Source organism: Podarcis muralis, chromosome 4 (assembly GCF_964188315.1).
Source record: "Podarcis muralis chromosome 4, rPodMur119.hap1.1, whole genome shotgun sequence".
NCBI lineage: Eukaryota > Metazoa > Chordata > Lepidosauria > Squamata > Lacertidae > Podarcis > Podarcis muralis.
The window spans coordinates 98,217,412-98,236,185 of record NC_135658.1 but is presented as its reverse complement, the minus strand read 5'-3'; the positions used below and the strand labels follow the sequence as shown (position 1 = coordinate 98,236,185).

General features: G+C 47.3%; 1 protein-coding gene across 3 annotated transcripts in view; it reads left to right on the top strand.

Moving 5' to 3' along the window:
- Positions 1–2,189: 2,189 nt before the first annotated feature.
- The window catches only part of KLF5 (KLF transcription factor 5), a 34,631-nt gene continuing 18,046 nt past the window's right edge, over positions 2,190–18,774 (top strand). Inside the window, exons 1-3 of one of the 3 annotated variants that reach the window (XM_028728372.2) lie at positions 2,190–2,512; positions 6,312–7,179; positions 8,901–8,960. In XM_028728372.2, the coding sequence (XP_028584205.2) occupies positions 2,330–2,512; positions 6,312–7,179; positions 8,901–8,960 (1,111 nt within the window). In that variant the 5' untranslated portion in view covers positions 2,190–2,329. Of the gene's footprint in view, positions 2,513–4,208; positions 4,329–4,401; positions 4,426–6,311; positions 7,180–8,900; positions 8,961–18,774 lie in introns of those variants that run through there. The other 2 variants (XM_077927777.1, XM_077927776.1) reach the window with 2 other exon arrangements.

The following is an 18,774-nucleotide window of genomic DNA, read 5'->3' as shown; positions in this document are numbered from 1 at the left end:
TCTATTTCTTATAAAACTGCTTTTTCTTTTATTTCCCTTGTCTTTCTTCTTTTGCAGATTAATCTTGAAGGTATCCTTAAGCAAGCCCTGTTGAAAATCTTGTCCTCCTCCCCCCTCAATTGTCTCCTTCTACTTTAATTGAATGGCGTCCCCTCAAGGAGCTCCATAAACCCAGCTCCTTTTATCTCTAACTAGACAGCACAGTGGGACAGGATTCTCAAGTCCTTGGCTGGCTACAAACCTGGGTTGATGCACCTACATGTTCTGCACGCTTCTTAAAAGAGTGATAACACATGTGAATCTCCTCAGATATTTGAGAGGTGCTCCCAAAGTGTGAACTGCTGTATTACATTCATTGCACACTGTCATATTAGAGACTGACAATCTCAGCCTGGCCGCCCAGAGTGGCTGGGGAAACTCAGCCAGATGGGCGGGGTATAAATAATAAATTATTATTATTATTATTATTATTATTATTATTATTATTATTATACCTTACAGAATTGTTTTGAGGGTAAACTGGGGGGGGGCGCTTCCCCGCACTTGGTTTTAATGTATCTATGTGTTGTTTGTTTGTAAGTTGTTAGGGTTGCCTTGGGCAAGGTAAAGCAACTAAGAAATTTATTTAAATAATAATAATACCTTGAACTCCTTGAAGGAAAAGTAGCATCCAAATGTATTATTAGAGGTAGTAGCAAGAAGTAGCGGTAATAATAATAATATGGGTTTTTTATTACACTAATTTATTTTGCCCTGCTGTCATCTCTGATTAAATGGAATTGGCAATTTTCTGAAGTGCAGAACTCTCTAAAACCTGGACAGAGAGACCATAAAGGTATATGGTCCTCCGTGTGCCAGTAACGGTTTAGTCCTGCTGGCCACATGACCCGGAAAGCTGTCTGTGAATAAACGCCACCTCCCTCAGCCTGAAAGCGAGATGAGCGCCGCAACCCCATAGTTGCCTTTGACCAGACTTAACCGTCCAGGGGTCCTTTACCTTTTAATACAATGGTTTTCAAAGGGCGTGGCGTGCCACACTGGTGTGGCAGGAGAGGGTGGCAAGAGTGGTGGCTGAAACAAGGACAATCAATGAAACATTTAAACACTTTAGTGTAGTGTGATTTTATTTTTTTAAACTTGCAGAATACGGATAGACATATTTTCAAAATGAAGGAAGAGCAGCAAGTGAGACTGAGGGGAATCCTAGTTGTATTTCTTATCAATATAATGTATTTCTTATTGATAAGACCATTCGGTGTGGTGCCAACAAAATTTTATTCTGAAAGTGTGGCCGGGAGAAAAAAGTCTGAGCGCCACTGCTCTAATAGCATCCTTCCTTATTAATCCTATCCCAAGGCTGAATGTTCTGGTTAATGCATGAGGCTGCAGAAACAGGGGAAACACAAAAAGTCACAATAGTGCTGCCCCCACTGAGCCTCTACGCAAGCGGACACTTGGCCTTCCAGCAACCATTCAAAAATATGAGTTATTCCACACTGAAAGCAAACATCACACCATTTAACCCTAGTTTAGGAACTTTCCATTTAACGCATGTGAATTTTGCCCCATCGGGGTCGGGCTCCTGTTACCGGGGGTTACATACGGTGGGGAGAGAGAGACCCGAGGGGCAACCCACTCCGGCTTAAGCCCTTTGTGGATCGCCACGGGGCGGCTCCCGCTCCATATCCGAGGGGGGCTTGCGTCGCCAAGAGCGCGCACTGCCCCCGTGGCGACGCTCACTGCTTGTTTGCTGCCTGCGCTCAATTCCAGAATTTAGTGCTGCTATTTTCGAAAAAGAACAGCTCGGATTTGGCCTTTCATCGCCCCGGCCTCTTCAGGCCAGCTGTTCCCCTTTTACGCGCAGGGGCCATTGCGCTCCGGAGTCTGGAAAGGGAATCGGTGGAAGGAGTGGAGCAGTTAGCAGCAGCGCGTGGGGAAAACAGAGGCGGTGTTGGGGAATAAAGCGGCTGGGGGGGGTGAGGAAGGGGTGGGGTGCTTTGGAGCAGCGCCCCGGGAAACGTGCCCCCCGCTCGACGGCTGGCTTCGCTCTCCTCCCGCCGTGCGCCTTGCAGGCCTGCCGAGCAGGGGCGGGGCGCGCTGCCCGGGCCGGTGGGCGTTCCCGCCCGGCAGAGCCGGCCCCTCGTCGGGGCGGAGGCGGTGAAATAGAGGCGGGAGGGCGGGCCCAGGGACGGGGCTGGCCCGGCGGCGCGACCTCGGCCAGGTAGAGCGAGCTTGGGAGCCTCATGCGCGCTGCTGTCGGGCGGGCGTGAGCGAGGCGAGGCTCCATTCCGTGCGTCCTGCCGCTTTCGCGCCGAGGCGCGCCTTCCGCATGGCTACGCGGGTGCTGAGCATGAGCGCCCGCCTGGGGCCCGAGGAGCCCGTCTTCGCGCAGCTCAAGCCCGTGCTGGGCGGCCGGGAAGCCGCGCAGTTCCCCGGGCAGGGTCCCGAGGAGATCAAGCAGCAGCAGCAAGCGGGCGCAGCAGCCAGGATCCCCAGCGAGGAGATGGCGCAGGTAAGCGCAGGGCGCGCCTCTCGCGCTCCGTTGTGAATCCGGAGTGGAGCCTCGGGCATCTTTCCCCACCGGCATCAAAATATAGATGGTTTTGCCTGGGAACACGGGCAGAGTGCACCTCGTGGCGACGCGTTGCTCGGATCGTGGGCTTTCTCGAGCCCCGGCTGGGAGCGCGCTGGGTGCGCCTCGGCGCTGGCTCGCTTTGGGTGTGTTTGGGGCAGGGAGCCAACTCGGGCTCTCCGAGGTGCGGCTGCCGCTCGCCTGGCCTCGCCTTTGCCCCGTCCTAGGTGGACACGGCTCCTTTTTACGGCTTTCTTCGGGGCTCTTTGCGTTTAAGGGCGAAACCTTGGGCAGCGCGTAGCTCCCCAGAACTCCGCTTGTGAACGACCCGCGATTATTGAACGCGGGTTTCCTCGGTGTGGACGGCGGGGCTTTCCACGCCGCTGCAGTCGAAGGCGCGGCGTAAGACACGCATCTCGCTCTTACGTGTGTATGGGGGAGGAAGTTGCGAGGCTCGTTGCGAGGAGCCACTTATTCCGGAGCCTTTTCTGCAGCGTCGGGGACGGGCCGCTGCTTCTCAGGGCGGTGCCGGGGAAAGTCAGGCGGCAACTTCGCCAAGCCTAGACGGCGGCGGCGGCTTTGGCAGTTCTTTAGGAACTCGCGGACTTCACAGTTTCCCCATGCCATTCCTCCCTGGAGCAGATGTGTTGACCCATCTCCACCAAACAGAGCCAGCTGCCCTTCGAGGAGGACGCCCCGTCCCTTTTCCAGGCCAGGGCACCCGCTTCCTTCCGCAGGCACCCTTGGGATCCGGGTTGCCGCCCCGCCTAGCGAGCCAGTCGGTGCCAGGCTCCACGTTTCGCCCTGAGAAGGAGTGGGAGTTGCGCAGCACCCACGCACCCACCCCCTGGCAGCAGAGAGCCCTGGGGCCGAGCCAGTGCCCAGGCAGCAAGTGGGTGAAGGGGTGGGCGGAGGGGGGGGAGAGAAACTGGCCCGGGCAGTTGTGTTGAAAGCTACAGCTGCCACCTTAGCGCACTTGCTCAGCAGCCGAATTAGAGTCGCTGCCTGTCCCTCTCGCCCACGCACGGTCATTTTAGATGGGGCGAGAGGGAGAAAGGGCAGCGGGGGCGAGGGGGGGTGGGAGAGAAAAGAGAGAAGGAAGAGAGAAGTTCTGGGACTTTTTCCTCGTCCCAGAAAACCGGCTGGAAACGGATCCACATGCAAACAGCTGGACGAGCTAAAACGGGAAAACACAAACCGCTGGCATTTTCTTATTTTTTTTGTAGGAACGCAACCGGTTTTAATTTGCAACTATTTCTAGCCCTGGGTTGTTCTTATTTGAGCGTTTTCTCCTACGTTTTTATCCTTTTGCAAGCTTTCTTTAAAAAAGAAAAAAAAGCCCAAATGTCAGTGGATATAATGAGTGGAAAAAGCCTCAAGTGGGTCTAAACAAAGCAATGTTTCTTCTCTCTCTCTCTTTTTTTCTCTCTCTCTCTCTCTCCCTCCCCCCCCCCCCCCAATCTCCAGCGCAAGTGTGTGCTGGAATATTGGTTTTAATTGATTTGCACAAGGATCTTATTTATTAGAATGTCGCAATCCCCGAAAGGTGGGTGGGAGGAGCGATGGAGGAAAGTACCTCGCAATGAAGGCAGCCTGGTTTCAGCGATACTCCCTCTCCCCCCCCCCCCCCCAAGAATAGTGTTTCTGTCATCAAAGCAAGCTCGGTTGGGGTTGTAAACAAGAGCTGGAAAAAGTCGCCTGGCATGTTGGTGCAGATCTCGATCGCAGACAAGGGGGCTGCTGTTTCTCCTTTCTGGTGAGGGCTTTTTGGTGGTGACTGTGGCTTCAGAGAGGCTCTGAAAATAAACTTGTTTGCCCCATGTTCCTCTGGTCAGCAGACCCTCACTTTGGAGGTATGGAAGTGTTCTGGCATGAATGGACTCCTTACAGAGCAAGGGAGAATGCAGCATTTGCTCACTGGAGGGTACATGATAAATGTTTGACTGGTGACTCTTGCTTGTAATGTATCGGGCTGCGTCCACCCACGGATCCCCTCACACCGCTAAACTAGGCAAAAGATTCCCTTTCTCTTTCCCTTGCACGCTCCCGCCCTGCTGGTAATTAAAGATCTCCTCAAGGACAGAGATGTTTGCCGATGGATATGGTTTTATAGGCTGACTCAGGTTGGGAAACCTTTGCTCTCCAGTCAGGCTGGGTGGCAAATGCATAGGCAGGAACGGGGTCTGTAACAAACGTGGGTCTTTAGGGACCTGTAAATGGCATTCGTTTTGCATTTGAATCTTGCGATCAGGTAGCTAGCTCTGGTTTTAAGGTCCCTTCTCCTGTGTGTCCTGTTTTGAAGCCAGGCAGCATTCATTGAAAAATAGGGACTTGGATTTAGGTTAAGTGCCTGCTTTTCACTGAGGTGGTATAACACAGTCCCTGGGCTGTAGTATTTCAGACTGCAGATGGGGCCTCATTTGCTCAGATAGCGCTCCCCCAATACAAACCCTTCCCTTGAACATAGAAGCCTTGCAAACTGGAGAATTTGGGTGCCAGCAAATTGGGGGAAGTGTTCTGATCTTGTGAGCTGCGCCCCTGCAATATGAAGTGGTACAGCCAGCCACCCACAACTTTCCTAGATTGTGGCTGTTACACGGAAATAGCTTTGTTCATTCTGGGATCAGATGCAAGTCTTTATATTTGTTCTTCTGGGATTGGTTTTCCAAACCATGAGGTTGGAGGCTCCTAATTAACTTGTTCCAGCGCATTTACACACACTGCTGTTCTCATCCTGCAGGTGTGGCAGGGAATCAAAATGGAAAGTGAAGCTGCTCCTAACCTCATAAGGGCCCAGGGAAAAAAGTTTTACACGGATGCAGCCAGGTCTATGTTTTTCACATCTGCTGTAGTCTCTTGATTCCCTCCATAAAAATTGCACCTTTGAATTTCTTCAAACTCTGAGTATCTTAAGAGGCTAATTTTTAATTATCCAAACTGAGTACAGGATTTGCGTGTAGGAAAGCACGTATTAAAACTGCACCACCCAACTTTTAATTGCAGTCCTGATAACAAGAGATAGTTGATAAAATCTAAACGCTTTTTAGTGGAATTGCCTTATTGTAGTCAGGAAGTCCTGAAGAGTGAGAACAGCATTTTATTAAATGTTGTAATTTGAAATTCTGGTGTCAAAGCTTTTACCTGTTGGCATTTTTCCCCCACCTAAAGGAACCCTCATATAAAATCCAACCTGCTGTTTCTACTCTTCTTCTCTTTAAGTAGTTACTGTGAAAAATACAACTGACACAATCCAGCCGAAGTTCCAATCCCCACTAATTTCAAAGAGAGAGAGTTGGGCTCATCCTTAAATTGCTTCTGTTTTTTTCAATAGGACATTATAACTTGATTTTGTTTGGATTGTGTGCTGGGATTCTGAATGGCAACATTTCACTTTTTAATGGATAAATGCTTTTTGTTGGTTTGTTTTGGGGAATGGCCCTGTTAGGTTTTCAGTACCAGGACTTGTACAGAATTGTCAAGTTGGAAGAGACCCTGAGGAACATTCTAGTCCGACTGCCTTCAGTGCAGGAATATGCAACTGTCCCATACGGGGATCAGTCCTGCAACCTCGGCCTTGTCAGAACCGCGCTCTAACCAGCTGAGCTATCCAGACTTAAAACCTGTAATATACGAAAGGAGAATAGATGAAAGTGCCATTGGTCCGGTTATCTCTTTTTAGGAGCATTCCCTTGTACAGTATAGTATAGCTAATTTTTTTTATCTTCTTGTTATTCTTCAGGCCCGATGTGAAATGGAGAAATATCTGACACCTCAGCTCCCTCCTGCCCCGGTTCTCCCTGAGCATAAAAAGTACCGCCGAGAGAGTGCCTCCGTGGTTGACCAGTTCTTCACCAACAGTGAAGGGGTGCCTTACAGCGTCAACATGAACATCTACCTTCCTGATATCACACAGCTGAGAACGGGCTTGTACAAATCGCAGAGGCCACCGGTCACTCACATCAAGACGGAGCCCGTGACAGCCTTCAGCCACCAGAGCGAAACTGTTGCTCCCGTCCCCAACCCCACCCAGGCGCTCCCCGAGTTCACAAGCATCTTCAGCCCCCACCAGACACCCGACGTGAACAACCTCTTCATCAAGCAGGAGCTTCCCACTCCAGATATCCACGTCTCTGTGCCCCAACAAGGTCAGCTGTATCAGCTCCTGAGCTCTCCCGATTTAGACATGCCCAACCCGACTACGCAAGCGGCGGTGATGGACTCCTTCAGTAATGTCTCCATGTCCTCTGCCATGGCGGGCCTTAACACCCTGTCCTCCGCTATGCCGCAGACGACCATGAAGCAGTTTCACGCGATGCCCCCTTGCACATACACCATGCCAAACCAGTTTCTCCAGCAACAAGCCACTTACTTCCCGCCTTCGCCCCCAAGCTCGGAGCCTGGCAGCCCAGACAGGCAAGCGGAAATGCTGCAGAATTTGACCCCTCCTCCGTCTTACGCTGCTACGATTGCCTCCAAGATGGCAATCCACAATCCCAGTGTGCCTGCAAACATCCCCATGAATTCGCCAGCCATCCCAGCGCCCAGGTACAACAGGAGGAGTAACCCAGACTTGGAGAAGAGGCGTATTCATTACTGTGATTATCCTGGTAAGCTGGGAAGGGGGGGGTGGAAAAACCACCAGAAGGCTCTCCCTTGACTTCACCGTGCGTTAAATATGAACCATTGTCGGCATGGATCAGAGCAAAAATTAAAAACCGAGCACCTTTCTAGAAACACTTGCCATTGTTCCTTTTGCCCTGTATGGAAACGACAGATGAACAAACATGGTAGACTACCCAAAAAAGACCAAACCTTTTACAAAAGAGTGGGCCATGGTGGGGAAATAAATTTACTTGACTTGGACTTTATGTAAGTGGGGAACTGCATGTTTGCCGCCTTCCATGGTGGTGGGGAGGAGGAAAAGGTCTAGCTTAGAACTTCTCCCTGACATTTTTTCTGTGTGAGGGAGTTATTAGATATGGGGGAGATATTCACCCCAGCACCAGCACCTGAAGTGGTAACAACCCAGGAACAGTTCCGCCATGTTGGAAGTTCTACCAGCAACTGGGCCTTGGACGTAAACCTTGGGTCAAATTCTTGACTAATTAGAACTTGAAACAGTGCAGTCTTAACCATGGCTTCTCAGAAGTAAGTCCTACTCAGTGGGGCTAAAGTTCCAAGCACTTGGGCTTAGAACTGCAGTTCTAGCGCTGATATGGTAGCCTTCTAGACGTTGTTGCACCAAAACTCCCACAATCCCTTATAATTTTGGCCAGGCTGCCTGGGGCTGATGGAGGGCTGAAGTCAGGAGCAGCTGGGCATACAGCTCACTGGTAGTTGGTGACTGCTGTCTACTGCTGACTCCTTCCTTTTGCTTTCAGCAGGAAGTCCTGTGCGTACACGCATGTCTCCTTAAGGAACGTTTTCATTGGGATCATGTCCCGTTCCACTCCTAGTAGCTGGCATGACATGCCGTGGTGTGGTGGCACATCAGATGTGGCACTTAACATTGGCTCTGTTTTCTTTACAATGTAGTGGTCTTAGGGAGAGCTTAGCTGAGTTTTAGATACCTTCTGAGACTAGGGCGGCCCCTTAAATTGCATTGGCTTTTCTCACTTGCTGTAGAGAATCCACACACCTGCAGAATTGTCTTCTGACATGGTGACAACACTTGTGCTGAACTGGTGTGCAAGACACTATAGATCAGTGTCTCCCAAACTTGGGCCTTCAGCTTTTTTTTGGACTACAACTCCTATCATCCCTAGCTAGCTAGCAGGACCAGTGGTCAGGGTTGATAGGAACTGTAGTCCAAAAACAGCTGGAGACCCAACTTTGGGAAACACTGCTCTAGAGCTTGATCCTCTTGTACAGCCGGCCACGTAGCACACATTTGTGTAATTCCTTGCTAGTATAGTTCCTAATATAATAATACGCTATACGTTACTGCTAGGAGTCTTATTTACACATTGAAAGGTATAGTTTATCAACTCGCCACATATAAGTGAAAGATTAGATGTTGAAAATGGCAGTGAGATTTTGGCGAAATAACAATGCTGTCTGATTAATGGACGTGTTTAGGAATATATAGATATTGGAGTTGACATTCTGGGTGTGTCTGATTGCGCTATTTGTGGGTTTACTGCTATAAACCAGCGTTGGGATCTGCCCCTTTGCTGTTAGCATATTCCACTAACAGCATATTTGCTATGTGACATATGGCAGGTTTGAGTAACTTTCTTAATATATAGTTAGATCAGCATGTTGGTGATGGCGCTGAATGTTAAATGTTTCTAGATGAGCCTTACGCCTCTTCTGTTTTCTGTCTTAGGTTGCACTAAAGTCTATACGAAGTCTTCCCACTTAAAAGCGCACCTGCGAACTCATACTGGTATGTGTTTACTGTGTTTTAAATGTCCTCTAAATATAAATTGCCCTTCTTTCTTTCTCTGCTTTGCTGAAAGGTTTCATTTGGTTTGCTTCATGCTGAGAGAGTTATAAATCAGCCAAACAGAGTAGTTAATAAAATGAAAACGGACACTTGTTGAACTTCTTAAAATAAGAGGTTTAATTTGGGCAGGGAATAAATGCCCTCTTTGAAGCTCTATCATTCCATCCTGCCCCCCCCCTAAACATTTTCCGACAGAATTATGATGCAATTTGGTTGGAGGGTTCTCCCCTACATTGTGTGTGCGTTTCAGTTTCGTGGACATAAAACGTTGTTTTTCGATCTCGGCTTAACTATATTAAGGCTGCAGTCCTGTAACACTTACCTGCCTGGAATTAAAAACCGGACCGTGTTATAAAACACTGAAATCTTCGTACTATTTCAGTTTGTAAAAACAAAACAAAAACCCAAACCACACAGTTGTTTTCTTCCAAGTGGTCCCCAAATGACTGCTGTAACCTACCTGAAAGTAATGGGACACTCATCCTCTTAAGACAACTAGTTCTATTTAAATAAGAAGTGTTCTGTGTTTTTTGAAAAAGAGAGAATACATTGTGTGTTTATTAAACTGAAAAAGTTGGTTCTGATGTATATTATTCAAGGCACAGTTAGCTCACTTTTGTGCTTAGCACAGAAGCTTTCATCCTGTTGCTTACTAGATTATTATTGTTATTATTTTCCTATCTTGAGTTTTCGGAGTTCTTCCAAGCTGTAGAGTTTCTTGAGCAGATGACTGTTTAGCTTTCTTGGGTCCTGCTGGCTGAACTCATAACAATAACAAAATTCCTTACGCAAATATTTTTAAGTGGTGCATTTGGTGTAGGTTTGTAGCTGGGTCGGTTGTGGAGCCACAGGCCTTGGAATTCAAAAGGTAGCGGGTTCAACCCTAGAGAAGTCCTGGTAGGGCTAGGGGAAATTCCCATCTGAAACCCTGAGGAGCAGCTGTCAATCAGTGTAGACAGTAATGAAAGAGATGCACTAACGGTCTGTCGTGATATAAAGCAGTGTGAGAGTTCTCCTGTGTAAAAGTAGATGCACAGCAATTAAAATGAAATGTTTTTAAAAGCAGCCTGGGTGTAGAATAAATGCTATAGTCTTTCCTGAGCATGCATTTGGAATATGCGGAGTAAACTAAAATTCTACATATAGATGCATCAAAGTACTTTGAGTTTTCAAAAGAACATTGCTGTTCGGGGTTTATTTGTGTGTGGCTAGCTCATGTGCATTGAGATTGTGGTTCAAATGGCCTCTTCATACTTCTAAAATTCAAAAGTGTTTTTTTTTAAAAAACCTAAAAAAACTGAAGAGAGATCTGAGGCTCATTTGGCCTGCAGAACAAGGGCATGGATTCAGCGTTTGCTCATTGTCAAAAGACTGAATTGCCTCCGGGCAAAAGTGTTACTATGGAAATGTGGTTTTGATAAACGAAGCTGTTATCTGTTAAAAGAACAGTTGGAAAACAAAGCGAAAAACAAAAATGGAAAAGCAATTGTGAGGCAAGAATTCCCAAGCTGCCGGAGAGTATACCCACCCGAAGAGAGTGCCGGCTGCATCTCAGAACCACCGACCTGTTAGTGCCTCCTTGCAAGCCATCCTTTGCTTGGAGTGGTCCATTTCTGCTGCACTGAGTATCTCTGACCGACTCAGCCGCTCCCAATAGCAAGGCAGAACAGAATTGCCCTCCCGTGGGAGAAACACTGCTTGTATATCTCTGCATGAGTTTGGTTCCTTCCATTTGCAGGGCACACCCAAATGAGTAACTTCTACAGAAATGTGGGAGCCGATTCCTCTTGAATAGGTACCTCCCCCCCCCCCTTGGAAGCTGCCGCTTCCTAATCCAGACCACCTAGCTCTCAGTGAGGACCCGCAGCTTCCAGGGTTTTCAGATGGGGGTCAGGGTGTGGGGGGAAATCCCTCACAGCCCCGCCAGGCGATTCCAGGGATTGAACCGGGGACATTCATGTGCAAAGCATATCTTCTGCCACTGAGCCTACAGACCTCCGCTGTAAAATGAAGTTTGGGAGGTGCTGTTCTAAGGTTTGTGCCCATTGGAGAAGATGATAAGTAGAAAGTTTACTTCTACAACAGAAAGTAGAAACCCCGCCATTTGTGTTTCTCTGTTTAAACCAGTTGCACGTTGTGTATGCCACGAATTCATAAACTCTCAGGCAGAATAGCCACCAGGCCTTTGCTAATCCAAGATTTAGCATCAGTTCTCGAAGGCTAAATTTAGCAGCCAGTAGCTTTCAAGTTATTTTAGCTTGAAAATTGTGTAAGCCACCCTGAAACGTGTTGTTTGAAGGGCAGGATATAAATCTGTAAATAAATAAATGTGACATATGTCACTGCCGCAGCAGTATTTATGGAAAATAATTTATATCCCACTGTTCCTGCTGGAGGCAGTTATGGAGCTGCGTGCATTAAAAGCAGCAAAACCTCGATGAACAACAATAACAAAACTCAAGCAGCCAAAATTTCTAGGGCGGCTTTTTAAAGTCTGTATTTGTGCATTCAATAATGTAAAATATCCTGCTGCATAGATGGAATGAGACTTGATATTTAAAGTGTTCTATAGCTCACAACTACTTGGTAATTTAAAATCAGCACAGAAACAAGTGTGTTGTGCTCTAAAGATTAACACATTTATTATGGTTGGCATAAGTTTTTGTAGATTAGAGTCCTGTTCATCACAGGTCAATGACTCTAATAGAAAGAAGTCCACTCTGAATAAAATCTGGTCGTCTTAAGTACATTACATACTTATCCAAGTCAGTGTTGTACTTTGACATGGAGATAATATGTACTAACATTCTGGAGTTTATATATATATATATATATATGGTGTGCTGTTCAATGATCTGCAACACCCCTTTCGTGGTAAGGTAGACACACTCAACTTGAAATGTATTGTTTTTTGAAGGCTTTTAATGGAAGCACATAAAAGGTGACCGATCTATTTCCACAAGGCTGCCGATGTTTATGTCTGGTCAATGTGACGTGCTGAGTATTCTGAAAGAAGTTTTCCCAGAAGATTATGGGAGCCCTTTGACAAAAAATACAAAAACCCCAAAGCAAAACCCATATTAAATTATGAAGCTTAATTTAGCTGTTTTCCTTAAATTCTTTGTACTCATTTGGCTTAGGAGCACCCCTCCCCCCCAAAAAAAGCTATTTATAAAAACACTGTAGCATGAAAGCTTTAATAAATGTAGGTCATGAAATGCATGTTATTAAAGTTTTGTGTGATACTCTTTCCAATCCCCTTAGGGGTTTAACAGACCTGTTTATCTGGCTCAACTTGTTCTGTAGTATCTATGGAGGACCACTGCTTGTTTTTTTTCTCTCTCTCTTCCTAACAATCCATTTTAAACTGACTCTCATCCACCCCTCTCTGTGATCTGTCACTTTAAAATACAAAAAGCCTGCAGCAGCAGCAGCAATCTTGCTTTTTTAGAAGTCAAAACAGAGTGTATGCTTTCTTCCTTTGTATTTGGAAACCCTGTGCCTTTTCATAGTATTTATTTAGCAACCTGTCTCCACCTGAACGGCTTTCAGGAGGTTTAATGGCATTCTTTTCAGAGCAAACTTAAAGGCAGCAGCGGCTGGTGAGAGAGGTGCTCAGCTCCGAGAGGAGCAAGCTTGTAGGATTTATAAACTGCAAGAAATAAAACAAATGGGCAAGGGACCAAAAAAATAAACAAATACACAGCTTATGTGGGAGTGGTAGGAACAGGCTCTGAGACGCAACTGTTGGGCAAATAAGGGTCTAGCGCTGCTAACCTTTCCATTTCTGTCGCCGTGCCTTTTAAACAGGCTTCGTCTGCAGAGATTCGCGGGTGGGTTTTATCACCATGCTCACACACACGCAGGTGTTAAAGGCGCTAGAACAGGCCAGCCCTTTTATCCTGGTCAGTTGGCAACGCTCATAAAGATTTCAGCAGCAATGTGACTTAACATCTTTTTTTAAAAAAATGGTTTGCTGTAAAAAAAATTCTCAGTCCTTGAAGTAGTTAACTTGTTCAAAGGTTTGTTGGAATCGACAGTTATGGAGAAGGTTTTAAAGTGAGGCAGGGTGCCTAGACGCGGGTGGCGCTGTGGGTTAAAGCCTCAGCGCCTAGGACTTGCCGATCGAAAGGTCGGCAGTTCGAATCCCCGCAGCGGGGTGCGCTCCCGTTGCTCGGTCCCAGCGCCTGCCAACCTAGCAGTTCGAAAGCACCCCCGGGTGCAAGTAGATAAATAGGGACCGCTTACTAGCGGGAAGGTAAACGGCGTTCCGTGTGCTGCACTGGCTCGCCAGATGCAGCTTGTCACGCTGGCCACGTGACCCGGAAGTGTCTCCGGACAGTGCTGGCCCCCGGCCTCTTGAGTGAGATGGGCGCACAACCCCAGAGTCTGTCAAGACTGGCCCGTATGGGCAGGGGTACCTTTACCTTTACCTTTAGGGTGCCTAGAGTGTTGGTTTTGAATCAGCGATACCTGGGTCCATGTCTCTTCTGAATGATGTCCTTCGCTGGGCTACCTTGGCCCAGTCCCCATTTCTTGGGCTTAAGGCTGTTGCCCTGTGTATACTGTCCCCCCCCCCCCCCATAAACACGACAGGACTTATTTCAAAGTAGCCAAAGTAACTGAAAAGGGTAACTGCATGTGATATGCCCTAAGGAGGCCTGGTGAAAGCAAGCCCTACTCTTCTCGTGCTGTAGAAATCTGGGGGTTTAAATCGCCAAAACTCAAAACCGCAACCTGCCTTGATGCCTGAAAGTGAGCGAGAGGCCAGAGGAATTTGGAGAACACAGTCGTACGTTGGAAGTCAAACGGAAGTCGACTTCCAAAATGTTCAGAAACCAAAGCACAGCTTCTGATTGGCTGCAGGAAGCTCCTGCAGCCAATCGGAAGCCGCAGAAGCCCCGTTGGGCATTCAGCTTCCAAAAATACTTCACAAACAGGAACAGTCACTTTTGGGTTTGCGGCGTTCAGGAGCCAAAATGTTTGAGAACTAAGCTGTTCAAAAACCAAGGTACGACGGTATGGGATCCAGAGCCTCATTCAACCACTGGCTTGCTGGACACACCTGAGCCCAGTCTCTCTAATGCTAATGCCGAGATACTGCTGGTGATATTTAAATCTAAATCTGGTCCTCGCTTTCTAGAGCAGGAATGGGCAACTGTGGCCTTTTCCAATTGGAGTTGGAACAAAACGATCTTACGTGAGGCCATAGGTTCTCATCCCAGCTTCAGAGGGAAATTGGTGCTAAAGTACTTTCTCCAAAGCCACAGGACAAGGCTTTCTTTCTCCATTGGCTGTGGGCAATAACTTTAGTTTCATAACTGACGTTACGCAACCCTCACGCTCGTGGACAGAAATCCTTATTATAGGCTGCTGTGCCGTAAACCCTCAACTGGTGCTATTGGCAGGGTGACCGACCTGAACTTGCTTGCCAGAAGTCAATAAAGGGATTCAAATTGTGTTTTGGTTTTCAAAAATAAATAGTTAACTTTTCTGCCGTAGCATTTGCGCATGAGAGATTTCACACAAATGCAACTGCAGCTTTCTAAATAAGTCAAGGCGCCCCCCCCCCCCAATAGCTCTCCAGTGTTTTTGCAAGCACTCTGGTTAATTTCTGTAAAGAAGGTGTATCGGTCAAGTTGCCTGGAGATTTGTTTTTCTCTCTCTCCCTCTTGCTTGCTCTCCCAGGCCTGAACTTTGTCACCCACAAAGCTGAGCGGAGTCCCCAACCACATATTGTGGCCTGCCACCAAATACCCCTTCCCTGTTCTTGGAGGTTTCAAATAGCAATAACAAAACAAGAAATTTAGCAAACCTCTCTAGCAAGGATGCAAGGCGTTTTCTTTTTTCTTTTGCTGGTGTAGCAGGAATCGCGCAGCCCTAAGTCATCCTGCAACACCCCTGTCCTCCCCAACCTCCCCTACCGGAGGGTGAGCTGTAGTGCACTCAGTGGGGCTTACTTCTGAGTAGACATGCATAGGATTGCACTGTGAACTCCTGTTTAACGGGGCGAGCAAGCCGCCATTTGCGTTCCTTAGCTCCCCTATCTGGTATGGAAGATGTTTTTGAGCAGCCTCTGGGTCTTTCTGTGTTGGGAGTTTCTGGGCAGACATGTTCGTTGGTCACATGCTTGCCTTGCCATTAATAGTTCTGCACTTAATGCTAGGAACTATTTCATCTATCTATAGATATAGCTTGTATATGCTGCCGGGAAATGGAAGCCCCCTCAATGCTTCCAAGAGAAGTCGCACTTCTGTAACAAGATGCGTACAATCCCCGTTACCAAAGTTTTTAAGGCTTGGCCATCTAAAACCTCTGCCTCTGCCCCAACTCTGGTTTTTGATTTCTCTAGCCAGGCACTCTTAAAAACCTTAAAAGGAAACTGTTGTCTGAGCACCGGTGTAGACGGGAGAGACTATTCAGACAGCCTCTAGAATCCAACCTGTTTTTTAAGTTTATTTTTATCACACCGCTCCTCCAACCGGCTCAAGGCAGATGGCCTGCCTTTCCTCCATTTTACCCTCGTAGGAAGAAGGATGAAATGAGAACAAGTGACTGGCCAGCCCAAGACTTAAGGCTGGTGGGCAACTAGAACGCTGATACGCCCCAATCCAAGTCAGAATCACTTCATAAGTGTTTCGGAAGCTTATACCGTTGCAAGTAGCTCTGTCGAACTTGGGTAAATATCACAGAGGTCTGTGTGTGTCGTGGAGGAAGGCTTTGAATTCAGATATGATGGGTGTCTAGCCTGCTGCCTATTGCCCTATTTTGTGCCTAGTCCCAACAGCCTCCTTCCAGTCGCAACAGCCTCCTTCCTCCCTGGTAAAACCTCTGCCCTATGGTTTTCCACACTGCAAGAAATGAGGCAGTCGAATGGTACAGTCACGGCACCTGCTTCTCTCATTGCTGGCTATTTTAACTGTATTTTACGATTTTTAGTGCTGCTTGCTTGACACATCAGGGGAGGTTGTTGGCGATTCTGGGCTCTCTCCTTTAGAGGGATGGGATGCAAGGAAAATAAACAAATTCAAGATTCCTGCTTTTACCAGGAAGTGAGTTGAGAACAGGGGCAAAAGGTGTTGAATCTGTCAATCTTTTGTAAAAACCATCTTTAGTGTGAATGTGCTGAAGAGCCTAATTTCATGAGCTGGGACAAGGAACCTTAAAACATAAGTACAGTGGTGCCCCGCAAGACGAACGCCTTGCAAGACGGAAAACCCGCTAGACGAAAGGGTTTTCCGTTTTGGAGGCGCTTCGCAAAACGAATTTCCCTATGGGGTTGCTTCGCAAGACGAAAAAATCTTGCAAGTCCCCGCGGGGTTTTTTCCGCTCCCCCCCCCTTTTCCTAAGGCGCTAAGCCGCTTATCAGCTGTTCCGCTGATAAGCCGCTTAACAGCTGATCGCTGAAAGCTGCTAGACCGCTGTAGCGCTAATCCGCTAAGCTGTCAATGGGCTTCCTTCGCAAGACGAAAAAACCGCTAGACGAAGAGAATCGCGGAATGGATTCTTTTCGTCTTGCGAGGCACCACTGTATGAATTGCCTCTGGCTGTAGGCATGCTTTTCATTTGTTGGCAGAAATGCAATTTCTGTACAGGAGAGAGCCATGCCTTCATTTTAGGTCCTAGTAATAACATACATGGGACGCGGGTGGCGCTGTGGGTTAAACCACAGAGCCTAGGACTTGCCGGTCAGAAGGTCGGCGGTTCGAATCCCCACGACGGGGTGAGCTCCCGTTGCTCGGTCCCTGCTCCTGCCAACCTAGCAGTTCGAAAGCACGTCAAAGTGCAAGTAGATAAATAGGTACCACTCCGGCGGGAAGGTAAATGGCATTTCTGTGCACTGCTCTGGTTCGCCAGAAGCGGCTTAGTCATGCTGGCCACATGACCCGGAAGCTGTACGCTGGCTCCCTCAGCCAATAAAGCGAGATGAGTACCGCAACCCCAGAGTCGGCCATGACTGGACCTAATGGTCAGGGGTCCCTTTACCTTTACCTAATAACATACATGTGGACTTCTTGATCGAACAGCTCCTTCCTTGAGGAACGAATATGCATTCCTGAACTGAGTAAGGCTACCTCTGATAACTAATGAATAGTATGCAGTACTAACAGGTCGAACACAAGATGTCTAATACGATGTTATATCCTTTCACTGTGGATAAGTGTTTGCAGTGCAGTCTTGCTGTTAAAGATCTCTAACTCACTGGTTCTTACCTGGAAGCGGGACCCCTCCCCTCTCAATTGGCAATTGGTTTGTGTACTTTGGGTGCGGGTAAGGACTTCTCTAGCCTTCTGTCTGTTGCCTCATAAAAACAGGGTGAAAATGGAGTATAAGTTGAAATAACATCAGGGGAGCACAGGGTGCAACAGGCATGAACGCAAAGTAATTGGGCAACAATGGCAAATGCTTTGGCATCCATGTTTACGAGCTCAATAAACCCATTCCTTCCTTGGGAGAAAAATAGCAGAGCAGACATGAGATAGACAGCGTACTTTGTCTTTTTTTAAGTGTTTCCTGTTGGTTGCAGGTTTTTGCTGTCCAAGATCAGGAACAACTGAGCCAAATTTGCCCTCCCCAAAACTTTTGTATGATTCCTAGTGGTTGATCAATTTTTTAATCAAAGCATGGTAAATAAAAAATCCCAGCTGCTGGCATGGGTTGGTACAGCAGAGGTCAGCCTCTGGACCCCTAGAAGATAAAGTGGCTCTCAAGAATTCAGATGCTGACGAACCCTACGTCTGCTTCAGCTCTTCATTTTATGTCCAGTTATTGCCTTAGAAACCAGTGTGGTTTGGGGGGGGGGGTAGGAGGCTTAGCGAACTGCTCATGTGTCTCATTTTTATTTGCCATCATGGATTTAACAGTGCCAGCACCAACGAGGCTTTTTTTAGTTCTGACCACCAACAAAATTTTGTTTTTAATTAAATGCCTAATGTCTGCTGAAAGCATGTCACTTGTTCTCTCAGAGGGATTAAGCTTCAGTTCCAGGATATTTGATGCCTGATAAGGAAGGCTGTTGCTAGCTGTAAACACGGTTAATTCTGAAAGCGCCTCACGAAAACAAATGGGGACTGAGTCAGAGGAATCGCCATTATTTGCTCAGACGCTCCTTAATTGCGACAAATTCTGAAGCTTTCTCTTGGGATCCTGTTGTTACCAGCTCTGCATTCTGAAGCAGATGTTGTTGGACTCCAACTTCTCCCAGTGGTTGTGGATGATGGGAGTTGTAGTCCAATAAAGCCTGTAAAGCCAAAGGCCCACCCAGCCTCCTCATTTGTTGTAAAGCAAATGTTGTCGGCTGCTTGCTTGCTGATGTGCATCTCTGGGTGAGGAAAGATTTGAAATGTTTAGGGTCATCAAATTATAAGTAGCAAAGAGCCTGAAATACTTTTATTAGGATCGGCCAAAATGTCAGCCGTTTGCAAGCTTCCAAATTCTGCAGAATTCTTCATCAGGCTAGATTGCAAAGAAAATAAACACAGGTCTCTTGTGAGAAAGCCGTCTTTTTATTAGTTAAAGTTGATGGAATAGCATTATTTGGTAGGTGGCAGTTATCTAACGCCCTGCCCCAAAGTTACCGTATTTTTCGTTCTATAAGACGCACCAGACCATAAGACACACCTAGTTTTTGGAGGAGGAAAACAAGGGAAAAAATATTCTGAATCCCAGAAGCCAGAACAGCAAGAGGGATCGCTGCGCAGCGAAAGCAGCAATCCCTCTTGCTGTTCTGGCTTCTGGGATAGCTGCACAGCCT